Source organism: Pocillopora damicornis, chromosome 2, assembly GCF_964200805.1.
Source record: "Pocillopora damicornis chromosome 2, jaPocDami1.2, whole genome shotgun sequence".
NCBI classification, from domain to species: Eukaryota; Metazoa; Cnidaria; class Anthozoa; order Scleractinia; family Pocilloporidae; genus Pocillopora; species Pocillopora damicornis.
In genome coordinates this window covers 867053-882547 of record NC_142671.1, presented here as the reverse complement: position 1 = coordinate 882547, position 15495 = coordinate 867053, and the positions used below count along the sequence as shown (strand labels likewise).

Below are 15495 nucleotides of genomic sequence, written 5' to 3'. Positions count from 1 at the left end.
TTATCAACTGGCAAGGTTTATTTTATTTAGGAATATACCACAGAGTCTAGAGTCTGGAGTTTGACTCCAGCTAGGCTGCAAAGGAGTTGTACAAAGGAAAGAATTAAATGGCCAAGAAATATGAAAAACACATGCTCCATTCCACCCTCTTAATGCTTGCATTCAGTCTTGTTGTGAGGGCAGATCTTGGCAAATGGTTTGTGGTCCTACTGTTAATGTTGTCAGTATATTTCCAAATGTTATGATGGATTGATTCCTAAAACATCATTTTTTCTTAACCAATAAAACAGATCTGGTGGAGATGTTCCATATCTCACGATCTCTTGCTGTTGTTGTGGCTGGTACTGCCCTTCAGAGTCCTAAGCCTGAATCACAGACAATAGCGGATGTGTGGGCAAGGTCAATTGTGAGTTGAAAGTTTTCTTGTTGATGCCAACTATTATTTGTCAAAAATTTTTCGAAGGCTTAAAAGTCTGCCATGGCTGAAGTCATCTCATGTGTAACACACTAATGATGTTTCATATGATGTGTATATTTTTCCTGATATGGTAGGAACAGCTATGGCACAGCTGAGTTACTTTTAATTAATTGTGTTTGAATCAACAGGAATTCCCTGATTTGTAATTTAGCTACCTTAAATTTGAACAAACTTAAGTATGGCTCTAGAAATGATTGGTGAGCCTAAATTTCTTGAAATTCCTCTTCTAGTAAATTATTTGAGGATGTAGAGTGTATGCACATGATTTCTGAACATTGAGGGCATGCTATAATTTAAGCTGCAATGATTTTAATTTTTTGAATTATTTCCTTGATTGTGGTGAATGTCAAACTTCATTTGGTGAATGAGATAAATTCACAACAAATGAAGCTTAATGTGCACATCACTAGTAATTTAGCCTATTTTTGGTCACCTTTCTGCAACTGATGTGAGATAAGCTATAGAGTCAACAAGGTAATGAATGTAGTATTATCAGCTGAGTTGATAACATAAGTTGGCCACCATAAAGAGTTTAAAAGCTGATGCTTTGAGTGTTAGCCCTTTGTCAGAGCTTTGTATTTGCTCACCTTTTAAACTCTTTATGGTGGCCAAATTATGTTATCAACTCAGTTGATAATACTAAATTCTCCTGTTATACTCTCCCACCGACACAGCACCACAGTTTCTTTAGAAATTTACCCTCTTAACCCTGTCACTCCCAAGATCTGATTGTTAATTCTCTCCTCTCTCTGCCACACAATTCCTTGTAAATTAGTTGTGAGAATTTGATGTAAGATCAAGATAAAAACTTCTACCTGATAAGTTTGATTATTCTCATGAACTGCTTGCTAGAAAATGTAAAATTATCACATGGAGAAGTTAGATGTTATTCACCTCTGGGAGTTAAAGGGTTAAATAGTTTATAGAGTACACAGTTAACTAACTGTGTTTTATATAATAAGCTCAGTTATGCACACATTCTGATTGGTTCTCACTTATGATCTATTGGAGGACAGACAAATAGATGACATCATCATTAAAACTTTTTTAAATTCTTTATTATATAAAACAAATAGATTCAGTGACATACTCAGCTATGCCTCACATGCCACTTTTATGTTCTTACCATATTTTGACGTCCTCTGTGATCTATTACTGAACAGACGCATGGCAACTTGGAATCTATTTGTTAAATTTTTATTACACCTCAATTTTTGTTGCCTTTCCTTTTTTAAAGATTGGTGATGATGACAACACTCAGGTAGACTGTCAAACATTTTGTAGCTGGGCCAAACAAAACTGCCCAAGAGTGTTTGATGGAATTCACTGCTGGATGAGGAAAATGCTCCTGCAAAGAGGAAATTCAGCTGCAGCAGCCACTCCAGAGGTAGCTACTGTTATCTACTGTTATCTACTGGGAGGAGGCAGCGTGGTGGGAGTGGTCAGGGTAATGTTCTTGAAATCACATGGTCCTAGGTTTAAACCCTCCATCCTGCCATTCCTCGCATTTGTTCTTGGTTGCCCTGAGTTCAACTCCTTGGCTGCTCTTTGTGTAAAGCCAACTGATCTGCCTTCTGCCAGTTGCTATTTTTAAACACTCTGTTTAGTTACTGTTTCATTCATTTGTATTGGCCCTTGAAAGACTGGAGGGCCCCATTGGGAGAGTAGTAAATTGAGTATACAAACACACATACAAAATTTCATGAAGTTAAAGGAGCACCACTAGTAATTTTGTATTATTTCACCTCCTTTTGTTTTACAAACACAATAAGATATTTTTAGCCTTAGCAGCAATCCAAGCTAGTGAGAGTAGGACGCACTAGTCTTGCAGTTGTTCTGGCACACATCATCAAGCCATTTTAGAAAATACAATAATTGATTCAGAAGAATGTACAAGGACAATGACTAATTTAGGTAATTTCCAGATAAGTTAAGCCCGTTTGTAGTAAATTAATTGTCACTTGAATGACTGTTTACTGTTTAGGGTAACTGCATGTTTATGTTACAGGGATTTCCAGCAATACCACGCGTCTTAGATCCAATACACAGCCATTCCTTACTGAATACAGAAACCCTGTGGATTCTCTCTACCATCCTGCCACATTGCTTCATAAGAGGTACCCCTTTAACATTCAACACAGGCAGTCTCCAGTCAGAAGTCTTAGAAGAAAGAATTGCAAACCCTGTAGAGAGAGTAAGCTAATTTCGTCTTGTAACACTTTCAATACCCCTTGCCAACCAACTTCAAGGTCCATAGTGTAAGTTACGAACCGAGCTTTTTTCGCCCGGTAAAGCGAAGCGCTGAGCGCGCTAGCCTTAAATTCTAGCGGAAAGAGCAAGGTTCCGTAACTTACAGTACGGACCGGGAAGAAAAAGTTTTGTAAGATATTTATGATATCTCTAGGTTTAGATAGAGGGAAATATTTCAATTCAAACAAACCTCTGAATTTAGCGGGCCGCACAGTGAAATACGGCTCGCTAAATTGATCAAACATAGCGCACAATACGTAACTGAGAGAGAAAATGGTGAAGTGTAATTCTTGATTGTTGTAAAGAAATCACGCAAAAGAAAAAGAAGTAAGACCTAATTCTAAGACAGCATGATCTGAAAAGTATGAGCAGAGAGGTTTTAGCCGGTGTAGCTGGCTAGCGGTTTTGTGTGTGCTTTGAAATATCAAGTGGGGAAGCTCTGTAAAATAGTGATGAAGTTTGCGCAGTGCTATGGTGATGTTTTATCCACTTTCTCACTGTTTTCTGAATCTTTCCAGTGTAAAGAATGGACCTTACTCTATGATAGTCATGAACATGGTCAGAGTTTAAACAGGTGAGTGATTTGCTGAACATTTCTGAAGGGATAGAGGGAGTTGTTGAGCATATGATATGAGTGCGGGTCAGAGACAATTAGCAGACGTCAACTGTAACAGTATGCAGGACGCGTGTCACCCCATAAGTACCTGACTCATTATGGAGTTCTTTGTAGTTCAGTTGTACAGCCTGCAAGTAGGCCCTCTTTTATAAGTGCTTCAGGACGCGTGTTTCTCCGCCCGCGGGAAATTTTGAGACGTGTCGGGGAGAGGTTTATCCTAGGTTCTGGCGGTAATAGCGTAAGACGCCTTGTAAATCTCTTATCGATTCGCGCTGCTCAAGCGCTGGTAATGAAGGTCTGCTGACAGGCTATTTTTGGTAAAGCACCAAAAGGTCTGAAGTTTGATTCCCCGTGGGAACTCATGTTTCCTAACTTTGTGAATAGGCAAAGGACATCTCTCGCTCATACTGTACAGTTTTCAGGAAATTAAATCAGCCTTTACAGCTTGGGGTGTAGAGAAAAGTAACAACTTACAGGGGGTTTTTAACAGATTTTTCCATAAGCAGCTGCCGATCTTATAATATGCAGCCGTGTCCGGGAAAGGAACCATAAGGCGAAATACAAGCACGTGAGCCTGCTAGTTAAAGAGACGGCGGTAAGAGATCTTATAGGCAGCGGTAGACCGCCACAGTAACCGGCTTTTGATAAAACCGCTGACTTATTTTTAGAATTGTTTGGTTTCGGTATAAGTCACCGATGGTATTTTGTTTTGATTTAGGTTCAAGCATCACTGCATGGATTACCGTGGACCTACTGTCGCTCTGTTAAAGGTTGGAAAGGAAGGATTACTCATTGCAGCTATTGATGTCGAATGGAGGTAAGGGATCGAATGTATATATGAAACAGTACACATGCCCTATTTTCCAAGCCAAGAGAAATTTAAAGATGATTTTGGCATTCGCCAGCTGTTATTTTTTTGCATTGAAAAAAATTTGTGAGAATTGTTAAGTTTTGTGAACTCAGCTACGAGGATTGTTTTTTTCCTGTATGATCATAATGGGAAATCTTGAGCGAGCAATTGGGGTAGCCAATCAGAATACAGGATCCACTCCGACAAGCCCGCGTAAGCGTCATTATAAACCCTATCTTGTCACTGTGTCAGTTCGTAAATTCTTTTCTATATAAAAAGTTGTCATTTTTAAGCCACATGCATTTGACTGTGTGTTGGTCTTGATGCTTTACAGACTAACCCCCCCTTCCCCCTCAGGGGTTTGTGTGAATGTTATAGGTATCGTGTTTTGTAGTCAGTTGTTTGTCATACCAGATTGTAAAGGTATTGTAAAACATAAGTTGACTATCGTAATTCTCGTTTTTAGTTATCATAATGAAATAAAACTGCTTGTCGATCGTTTTCTGAAGTGAAAAGTTTAAAAACCAGTTGACCAAGGTAGTTACTCAGAGTTATGACCGTAATGTTCCATCCTTTGTCCTTCAGGGAATCATTATCAAGCTGGGGAAATTCTGGATGTAGGATTATTCAAGTGAGACCCAAGTTTCGGGTGTTAAGAGGTGAGAAATATGGGCGCTTACAGTTTGATGCATACACGGGGTAACCGATCAAGTCGACTGGAAGTCATCTCGCCCGAAGTTATGTCGCCCTAAACTAGAGGGCAAGATGACTTTCGGGCTATGTGTGCGCGTGTAGGAGAGAGGAAGCTCTAGCATTCATTTGTTGTCTTTGTCTACTCCATGCAAAAGTTCAAAGGATATTAGGAAATCATCAGCCAGATCAACCCTAAAAATAGTCTACTGGTTGATTTGCGAAGCTAAGGTTAGCTAAGCTTGTTTCAAGGGAACGTCATTACATTGTCGGCAGACAATCGTATATGACACTGTAAGAAAAAGTTGCACACTAGGAACGAGGGTTACAATCTTTTCGTTTTTGTTCAATAGCTGGTCCAAACTTGATCTTCTTTAACGAGAGGGCGAGAGGTTTGCCATCAGGGATAGTTCTGGGTCAGACTTCAAGGCCTTGTGTCACACTGGATGCTAATTTAACTGCTGCTAAACTTCATTATCAGATGGATTTGACGCCACAGACCATCAACAAAATAGAGGTACAAACATCACTGCAACCGCTTAGATATTCTTGAGATTCTCAGATCAATGTCAGTATAAGCAACGGCGCACTTTTTCCTCCCTTAACGTAAAATTAACCCAAACTTGTTATCAGTTGATTTTTGGGGGGTTAGGGGAGGGATAGATGCGAAGTTGCTGACATTGATCCAAATTCTCAGTACGGTGCTTATTTGTTCTTGATACACACTACGTCTTCGCTTTGAATCAAACATTTTGCTTCTTCGTTGTGTTTTCGATTTCAGATTTGGGGATGTGGTGGACAGGAATTGAAAGCAAAACAGCAAAAACAACAACAATGGGAACGAAAACAAGCAGAGAAACTTCAAAAGGTTTGAAAAAGCGGAGATTACTTTGAAAATATTTATCTGATAGCAGAGTTTCTCTGGAAATCCAGGTTCCAAGTAACTTTAGTTGGACGAAGAGAGGAGTTGTTTTAGATCAGGAATAGTGAACCGTCATAACTTTAGGGATACGCATGGATCACAAAGGAGGTCTTTGATACGGGAATAAACGCATGCATGGTATCATTATAAGAAAGTAGGCCATGCGCAATTAAATCAGTGGGTTGTTCCATGAACTAAGAGTGACGCTTTTTTTCCTGCTATAGGTAAAGCGACCCGGGAGGTGGGATGAAAACCCAGACAGAGCGATTCTGGACATGGCCGGTGTCACAACAAACCACAGTCAAAGATAAAACAGACTGCGCGCATCCGATATTTCATCGACATATCTCGGAAGACATCATTGTTATTCCATTAATGCTATTCAGGGTTACTCCCACGTGTGCAAAGAATTTTCGCAGGGAGGAATGCGATTTGAATATCACCGAGGAAAAACAACCCAAAAAAAGCATCTTCGCCTCGAAAAGATTCCAACAGCAAAACAGGAAAAGCTCTTTTCGACACATCATTGAAATACTTGAAATATTGGGGGATAACTTGGTAGTATTCCGAGCCCATTTATCATATATCTCAGGAAGTGCGTTATCGACTAAGTGTGTGGTAAAATTATGAAGTGTGTTGATGTTCTGTTTTGAGGTCAACATAGCTGGATATTGTTTAAGTTCTTTTTTTGCCGTTTTTGTTGCATTCAAGGTAAAAACAAAGAATAACGGGACCAATATTCAGCCAATCTGATTGAACAAATTTAGTTTGGTCTTTTTTTCGTGTTCAAAGCGGGCAGTCCCAAGCAGAAAAGGTTGGCCATCTTGTCCACACGGTAGCCAATCCTAAAAAAAACGGCTCGCTTCGTTGTATCGTCCAAAGATTAGTTTTGAATGTATCTTAGAATTTCTTATGATAATGTAGTCATCAAATGATTAAATAAAAAAAAAGAACCTTTTTTCATGATCGCACTATGGTATCCAAAGATTCATCACAAGTTCTAGAACTTTAGAATTTACTTCAGATAAACAAAAATTTATGATAGGAAATTTGTAAGGCGGTGATACATTTGCATATACATTTCAGGAGAGGCCAAGAATTCGAAATATTCCAAGTGTTATTGGGACGCTGTATGCATTTATCACTTAATAAATGACTGAAACATTTTACTTTGCCGTATTTTTTCGTATGCCTGCTTATTTCAAGTTTTAACTTCGACTTTCTCAAGAAAACGTATTGGGGAATATTTGTCGGAGCATGGTTGTCCATTTTGCACAACAGGTACACTTGTTTGTATGCATTACAGACCTATAATTGCCAGTTAGTCGAGATGGTTGACAAGCTGTCGAATTAGATTAAATAATCCAGGATCCACTGGTTTTGCCGTTTCATGCATTTTGATTGGTCGAAGCGTTTCCCAAAACGTTTCCTAAAGCGTTTCAGGTTTGTTTGTTTTTACTTTGAGTTCTTGTTTGGCCATATTTAGCTTGGTTCCGGGCTGACTGTCACTTAAGAAAACCTTGATTTTCGTCTTACTGTACTTAACCAAAAAGCTTTCCAGTTCTTTTTGTTACACCCATGCCAATCACTACTGGATTACTTTTCCTTCTCTTTGCTATTTTCCGTAGGTGCTGTCGAAAGTTCTGACTCTGAAACGAGTACAGAAAAGGATTTAAACTCGATTGTGCCACTGCCAGTAAAGCCAGACCCGATCTTAATGCCAAGGAACTGCCGAAACCAGAGCCCAGCTCTAAGATGAACCACGGAAGCCAACAAATGTTAAACAGCAAGATAACACTGCTAAGAATCTGTGTTAAGTGTAGACGTGACTTCAAAAGTACCAAGCTCGTTGAAGGGTTTTTTCTTTCGTGAAACCAGAGATGAACAAAGACTTTTCCCAAAAAGTACACAATTACACACATGGGTATCAAATACATGGTGACGAAAATGGTAATTCGGTAAGATCGTGGTAGCCCCTCCAGCGGTAAGGTCTCCCAGCAGATATATTTCTCGTTCTCCAATTCGTGGTGTTCGTTGAAGTACAAACTCAATGCGAATAATGCCAGCGATACAATCCAAATGGCTGGAAGAATTAATTTCAGTTTTCCTTTTGTTAGCGTCGTTCGTCGCAGCACTGGTTTCACAATGGATAAGTATCGATCGAATGCCAGTACGCACATGGTGTAGATGGACACTGACGCACTAAACAGGGTCACTACGTTAAGTCTGCCGCACATTAGGCTTTTCTTGCTACTCCCCGCCATGAGAAACAAAATTTCTAAAACGATATGTATCATACCAGACACACCAAGCGTCAGGTCGCTGATCGCCATGTTCACTATCAAAATAGATGTAAAGTTGTAAAGTTTCTTGTTTTGAACAACGACCGCGCACACGAATGAATTCCCCAAGATGTTTGCGATAAAAATGACTGCATATCCGACGCAGAGGATTATTTCCCCTGTCACAGAAATTGCCATCTGAAGATGCAAGTTTCAGCAAATGCTTGTATAGTGGTAAGCTTGAGAAATCCTTTCACTGACTCGGAACCTAGCTGGTGATTCAATTTAAATACAGCGTTCGGAACGTGTCAGTTTGACGTACATCCTTATTGTGCCCCAGCCTCATTCGCACAAAGCTAAACAAAGACAGGACAAGAACAATATTCCCATTAATATCGATGTGTTGTTTCTTTTTTTGCATAAATTTAATTTTTATACGTATCCCCATTCACAGAATCCAGTACGTAGTTCAGTCAGTTTAAATTATTAATTATGTCGTTTTACCACTTACGATGGCTGCAGCGAACTAATATTGCTCATGATATTGTTGATGTCGCAAAGTGCCAACTTAACGTAATTTTTGACCCCTCTTTAGATGGGAAATGAAAACACATAGAGAGCTAATACATTCTATGTGTTCTAGTTGCCTAAACATTGACTTTTTGGGTAAAGAAAAAGGAAAAAATAGCGCGAATAAGTCTGTTGAGTTCTAAACAGCATATGGCAGTTTGCGGCCTTTCCTTACATCTAGGCAGTTCGGAAAGCCGCAAAACACTAGAACAAAAATTTATATTCCAAATCGGCACCCTTAATCCCCATGGAATCAACGAGCGCTTTTCATTCAACTAATTTATTCCTGTTTTCTCGTCACCATATTCCCACCAATGGCGTAGCTCCACTTTCTACATATAAATCCACACACAACCCGCAATTCCTCTAATCGCTCTGACGAAGGGCTAACGCTCGAAACGTCAGCTTTTTTACCCTTTACGGTGGCTAATTTACGTTTTCAACCCAGTTGTTAACACTAAATTACCTGTTGAGTTCAAGTGAATGAAGGGGTAAGTTTCTAAAGAAACTGTGGTGCTGCGTCGGTGGGAGAGTATAGAAGGTAATTTAGTGTTAACAACTGGGTTGAAAACGTAAATTAGCCACCGTAAAGAGTAAAAAAGCAGACGTTTCGAGCGTTAGCCCTTCGTCAGAGCGATTGCTCTGAGCCATCGCTCTGTTGAGTTCAAGGTTCGGTAAAAGCGATAGGTGATAAGCGACTAAATGCCTATCTTATTAAGTGTCTTATTACCAACCTATTTTCAAAGCTCAGTAGGAATATATGATCGAGATGAATTCAAGGTTAAATCTGTTCGTTTAGTTGATCTGAAAAAATAAGTCGGAGAACGGAGAAACATTTATTATTCGTCCGTCGCATACATATTTTGCCTTTGCGCATAATTATAAGGGCATTAATTCAAGTCTCTGCCAAATTTGCATGTTCACAGCCAAAAGTTACCTGGATAGGAAAGCTTGAAATTAAAAAACTTGCTGCTGAAGAATCGCGAATATACTCCAGTAAAGTTTACGGTGGTTAAGAGAAGTAACCAGTTCAACTTAATTGTCAGTGAAAGCAAAGGGTTAATTACGCGTGCCTAAGGCAAAAGTAAGTACGTGAAGCGTGAAGTAATAAGGCCGGAAAACGTGATGCTTGTATTTAATCATCCATGCACGTCATGTGTTAACTTAGAGTAGACGTGACTAGTTCATCATTTCTACTATTTTGTGATTCCTAACAGATTTTCTGAGAGGCTTTGAACATTTCGTTATAAATAGAGATAATTCTTCGGTGGAGAAAGATACGTCGTTTCAGAAGTGAGGTGCGCATATTTGTATTTCTGACTCCTCCGACAAGAGCTTTGCCCAGGCTCGGAAAACTGGCAGGTTTTGATGACTACTTGATTTAGAAAGAAATATTTCCAACATCCCATGAAATCTTGATTATCGGCAAGATTAGCTCTCGAACCACATCCGACAACGAACGTTCAGCTGACAAAACAAAAGATTCTTCTCTGATCTAAAACGACTAAATATCGATACACAGATCCTTCATTGACCCTTTTTATGCAGCTGCGAGTTTTAAACTTTGTGAAACTTAGTGCAATGGAAAACCGAAACACCGAATTTTTTTGGCCAAAAAACTGGAAAACCGATCTCAAAAATAGCCAAAACTCCCAATGCTCCTCCCCCTTTAGATAAATTTCAGTGCGGTTTTCCTACTCGTGTTCATGATATTGCCATTAACTCAAATAAAAACGTGTTTTTCATCATTCCTTCATCGCAAGTAATGCTTTAGCTTTGCTTTTTCGTTTGTTTGTTGGTCTGGTTTTCTTTTTTCTGTATCGTTTTCACGTTTTCAGGTGTTCGTATAGCGTATAAATTTTTCAGCGTAGGGCGAACCACCCTACCCTACCCCACCAGGAAGAGAAAGCGAAATCACGTGAAAGTCTGCGCGAGGCTGGTATCTAAAAGGTGTCAACAAAATGGAAGATGGCGGAAGGAGAAAGGCAGAATTTATTTTCCGATCGTGGACAGCGAAACTATAAATCAAATCCCCTACTCCATTCATTCAAGAAAAATGAAGCCTCAGAGAGAAGTTCTCTGTCAGAGAGCATTGAGGCACCAAAATCTTATGGGGCTACTCGGAATCCACTGCAACCGCAATGCGACGTGAAGTTGATAGGTCATGTTGTGGAACCTACCGACACATTGCAAGGACTTGCTATAAAATATGGGGTGACGGTGAGAATCAAGCTCAGAATTTTCTTTTACAGTAGATGCATTTTATAGGAAGGAAGGATAAAAAAAAATTGAAAGCATTACAATAATGCGGCCTAAACTCGATATGTTATCGAAGAACAATAGTCACCATGCCGGTTACGTGTTTGCAGACCTACTGTGTTCGGTAATGCTCCTCCCATGTGATTCTCGAATTACTATGTTGTTTATGGCTTTTCTTTTTCGTTCTTGAATTTAGCTTTGCATTAGAGTATGAATATTGAAGAAAACTTACAAGAACTTTGTCATGTGCTGTCAGAATATTTTCCTTAGAATTTGGTTCACGATCACCGTGCAAAAGCGGAAGCTTACATTTACGTAATACTCCACGATTGTTGAAATGAAAGTGGTGACTGGAAATCTAAGCCACATGTGATATTTTTCGTACACATTGCTTACTTTTTCCGGCTGGACAGCTCACGTGTTTTAATTGATAGAACTTTCTCCTACCACTGCTCTGGATTGATCTTTTGTTTTCTTTCCTTTTTTTTTGCTTTCGAATATTGACGTTGGATAATTTCTTTGCGTTCATTACACAACACTTGCTATCCTCATTAGCTGTAATATAAAAGTTATGATACGGTATTGTGCAGAGCGGTCTGTGCAGCCACTCCAGGAAGTGTACCAGTCGTTCAACTTAAGATTTATCTAATTTTGCTTAGTATCTCTAGGGTCTCATTTTTCCATTTCGGAATGGAACAGTAAACATGGCTTGTATTTCTTTCTTGTGAATTAAGACCTAAACTCTAGGCCTGTGAACTATGTGTTCATTCTTTGGCATCAGAATGAAAAATTTTATTATTGTTTTCCATACAAGATTGTTGGCAATTCCTGGATAGGAGAAGAGTGCTTTCTGATTAAGTGCCGTTAAACCTAAACCAAAGATATTACAAAAGCCAATCAGGAGAAAGGAAATTACCTTTATGAGCCAATGAGAACTGAAAGTAAAACGGACCAAATTGCCCAAAGTGCTGTAAGATGCAAGCAGCCAAATGGTGATTGGTTTTAGTTTTGCATCTGATTGTTTGAGAGAGTGGCATAAGTTTTTTGAGCAACCACTGGGTAAAGTAAAGGAAAAAAAATCCTGGATTATTTACAACACTTAATTGAAAATTACTCCAACCATGATAATGTCAAATGAAAATTGATTTTTTTTTTTGTGGACAAAAGTATTAGGTAAAGTAGTATGATTTATTAAATTTGTTAGAAAATACATTCCTTGAGGAAAGCTGTTTCATTTACTAATCAAACATTATAGTTACAGCAAACAAATTCTTTCCTCAATGAGGTAAGAAGTTGATATCCATATTATATCTTTTTTAGGTTGAACAGTTAAAAAGAGCAAACAAAATTTGGGCAAATGACAATATACACTTGTTTAAAATCCTAAAAATTCCAGTTAGGAAGGACTCAAAACACTACATAGAAGACTCTGAATTTTCTGAAGATGAATCAGGGACAGATGATAGTGGTATAAATGAAGACAGAGGCACAATCAATTCTGAAGCAAGAGTTGACAAAGGAAATAAAAGTGGTCACATGTGTGATGGATCTCTTGAGGAATCCAGAGAAACAGAAGGGGAGAGACAACAACAAAACACAGCTTCCAGTTTTCTGGAGCAACTTGATGCAAGGATAAAAAGCTCTAAAAAGGAATCTGAGAAACTTAGGTAAGGTCTAATAATGATGAGAGAAGGAAACTGAAATAATGGGTTGTACAACTCAAAAACAGCAATCATGATATCTCTATGTACTGTAGTCTTGCAACTAGTTGTAATCAAGCATAAGTAAAGTGCATTTGATCTATTTAAGAAACAGATGTTTTTATTTTGGCCTAACAAACTCCATTGTATGATGAAACCTACAAACCTCAAATGATGGTGTGGCATGCAGTACTGATTTGTATTTACTCATTTCTTTTAATTTAATGTGTGTAATTCATCAACAAATCTCTCCATGGAATTCAGAACAGAGCCAGTCAAGGTGTGAGACTTCACTTACCCACCAGTGCATAAGAACTAGGCCATGTGTATCTTTAACGTTCTAGCTTTGTATCAATACCCAAAGGATTTCATAAAACCAACAGGACTGAAAAACAACATGAATAGTAACCATACTCCACCATCAATAGTAATAACTAACACCAAAAGATCTGAATGAAATTACAAACTAACTGGTCACCAAAACGGAAATGTCTGAAATGTTTATTGACTAAAAATACATTTTATAGCTATTGATCAGAATAAAGAGCCATAAATTTACCAGTTAAATGAGTATCTCTTAGAACAAAACGGTATTATTTTTTTATTGATTCATTTTGAGAATTCAACATATGTCATTTACTCAATGAAACACTTTTTTGTGCACAGAACTGTTTCAGGACCTAAAGTTATTGCAGATTTAGAAAGAGCACATGCCAGCAGTCTCACATCTGAAGATGATTTGTTTCAACCACTTGAAGCTGGATCTTCAAGGCGACAAAGAGGACAAGTACTTGCATCTAAAAGGCATGTAAGAAAGGAGAAAACTGCTGTCCAGGATGCCGATGATCAGTTCTTTGAGCTTTGACATAGGATCTAAAACAGATATCATTTTAATTTTGCATTTTATGATTTGAATTGACCATCATACATACAAAGTCATGACTCCAGTTTTATTTAATTTGACAAGATACAAATATCTACAACAAACATTTGCATCTGTAAATTTATACTGTATAATTCAAATCAATGATAGGGAAAACAAAAATGTTTAAGCTGCAGATTCTTCAAAGGCTTGTTGGAAATGTGTCCATTCACAGCATACATAGCTATCCAGATACCAATCGTAGTCCTTTGAATGACAGATGTCTTTAACCCTTTACGCTCTAACATCAGTATGCATATTCTCCATACTGTTCTCTATACATTTCCTGATGTGCTGACAAGGAGAATTTGTTTAAAAATCAAGAGCTTTATAAGTTGGTGATCATTTCCTTGATTCTCATGACCTTAATGTTTGATTCTGGGGTGATATTGTAAAGAGAAATTAGAAGCTGGTCACTCTTTGGGGTTAAGTGGTCTTAGTTTCTCAGAAGCACAAATTGGTTTTTAATTGGAGCTAAAAGCAGGGAAACTTTGGCCCCAGAGGAAAGGGGGTAATTCAATTGAGATATTTCTTTTTTTTTTAGTCAGACTAATATGCTTTTAGTCACTAGTTCAATTTTGCATTGAACTAATCCCTCACCCTACTCATCTGCTGTTCACACAGTTGCCAGCATTTTCTCAGGCATCTTTACCAGAAATCAATAACAATCTGTCAGCTCAAACACACCTTTATCACTTGAACTCTCACAAGTGATTAACATGTAACTTCTCCCTCTTATATCCGTACATCATCCAGCAAATAAGTAATGAGAATACTCAAACTTGTTAAGTACAAGTAGTTTTCTTGATCCAACACCAAATTGTTGCAACTAAATTACAATGAAATGTGTAGCAGCCAGAAGCAAGAATTAACAAGCAGATCCTAGGATTTGAAGGGTTAATTGCATGAGATAGAGTGACAGGTATAGATTTAAAAAGAATTCATGTAGAGATTTTTACTCCTTAGTGAGGGTTCAGAGGAGATGAAAATTTTGAAATGACTGAAATTTACTTTGTCTGGCCAGGAAGTAATTTTATATTCAAACTCAGTCAGATTTTACCATAGTTGTAGAGCTAACAATGGAGACAGGAAACTTTGAGTTCCATTTATGTTATACATGAATGCGACTGGTATGAAGGAAGTTTGTCATTGTCTCAGTGAATATTCCATCAATTATTGATCTTGACTCTGTTTAACATGGAAAGTGAAACTGGATTCTTAGCTGCTAAACCATGTATAAAATGGAAAGAAAATTCAGTTCTATAAAAAGTTACGGTAATTGAATGTTAAGTAATTATTAGGAGTGGTTGTCACTTCCTGGAGAAACATTTTAAATATATTTTTTCATCATTAAGTCCATGAATTTTTCTTAGGGATTAATAATTGAAGTATTTTTATAGTGAAACAAATTAACAAGGCAAAATTGGTCTAATAGGATGATGTGAAATATTTAACAAGAATATTATGAACAGTTACAAAGCCAGCATGAAATACATAGTGAGTGAGATGTGACAAGCAGTATACAAGCATTATTCAATACATTGAGCACTTACATTTCCTTAACGCACGGTATCTAGGTCAATTGTCTGTAAGTTTCTTTCTTTATCTCTAACAATATGATTCCCCAAGCAAACTCTAAAAGAAATCTATGGCAGACAGTAAGGAGAATTTTCATTAATGTATTGGGAGTGAATAGGGTTTAATCTGTTTGTGGGAAGAACTAAATTGTTGATTTGTATTTGTATGTCATAACTTAAACCAGAGTTTCATGGGTTAATGCTTTAACTCCTATTAGTGATTAGGATGTAACTTCTCCTATTATATATCTTGATCTAACACCAAATTCTTGTAACTAATTTACCAGGAAATGTGTAGCAGCTAGGAGGGAGAATTAATAATCTGATCTTGGTAATTAAAACATTAACCGACTGTATCATACAGTGTTTTTCTACGATA

The 15495-nt window shown here is 37.9% G+C and overlaps 2 protein-coding genes and 1 long non-coding RNA gene across 4 annotated transcripts in view; 2 read left to right on the top strand and 1 right to left on the bottom strand.

Annotated features, from left to right (window-relative positions):
* Nucleotides 1-6975, top strand: part of LOC113667436 (uncharacterized) — a 10575-nt gene extending 3600 nt beyond the window's left edge. For both annotated transcript variants that reach the window (XM_027183256.2, XM_089194957.1), the window contains 9 exons: nucleotides 291-406; nucleotides 1716-1865; nucleotides 2487-2672; nucleotides 3247-3302; nucleotides 4063-4161; nucleotides 4780-4853; nucleotides 5238-5401; nucleotides 5666-5752; nucleotides 6031-6975. In XM_027183256.2, coding sequence (XP_027039057.2) covers nucleotides 291-406; nucleotides 1716-1865; nucleotides 2487-2672; nucleotides 3247-3302; nucleotides 4063-4161; nucleotides 4780-4853; nucleotides 5238-5401; nucleotides 5666-5752; nucleotides 6031-6117 — 1019 coding nt within the window. In that variant the 3' untranslated portion in view covers nucleotides 6118-6975. The remainder of the gene's footprint in view (nucleotides 1-290; nucleotides 407-1715; nucleotides 1866-2486; nucleotides 2673-3246; nucleotides 3303-4062; nucleotides 4162-4779; nucleotides 4854-5237; nucleotides 5402-5665; nucleotides 5753-6030) is intronic.
* On the bottom strand, nucleotides 6800-9705 carry LOC149049441 (uncharacterized). Its single transcript, XR_016183252.1, has 3 exons — nucleotides 9596-9705; nucleotides 9393-9462; nucleotides 6800-8444 (listed from the first exon to the last, which is right to left on the bottom strand). It is a non-coding gene; the product is annotated as an uncharacterized LOC149049441 (long non-coding RNA).
* On the top strand, nucleotides 9597-15495 carry LOC113667437 (lysM and putative peptidoglycan-binding domain-containing protein 1). Its single transcript, XM_027183257.2, has 4 exons — nucleotides 9597-9742; nucleotides 9876-10878; nucleotides 12238-12584; nucleotides 13284-15495. The coding sequence occupies exons 2-4, from the start codon at nucleotides 10627-10629 to the stop codon at nucleotides 13480-13482; spliced, it is 798 nt and encodes a 265-aa protein (XP_027039058.2). The 5' UTR covers nucleotides 9597-9742; nucleotides 9876-10626; the 3' UTR covers nucleotides 13483-15495.

Coding starts and splice junctions, on each gene's coding strand:
- LOC113667437 (XM_027183257.2), top strand. CDS start 10,627: ATGGCGGAAGGAGAAAGGCAGAATTTATTTTCCGATCGTGGACAGCGA. Junction 10,879..12,237: donor CTATAAAATATGGGGTGACG/GTGAGAATCAAG, acceptor TATCTTTTTTAG/GTTGAACAGTTAAAAAGAGC. Junction 12,585..13,283: donor AAGGAATCTGAGAAACTTAG/GTAAGGTCTAAT, acceptor TTTTGTGCACAG/AACTGTTTCAGGACCTAAAG.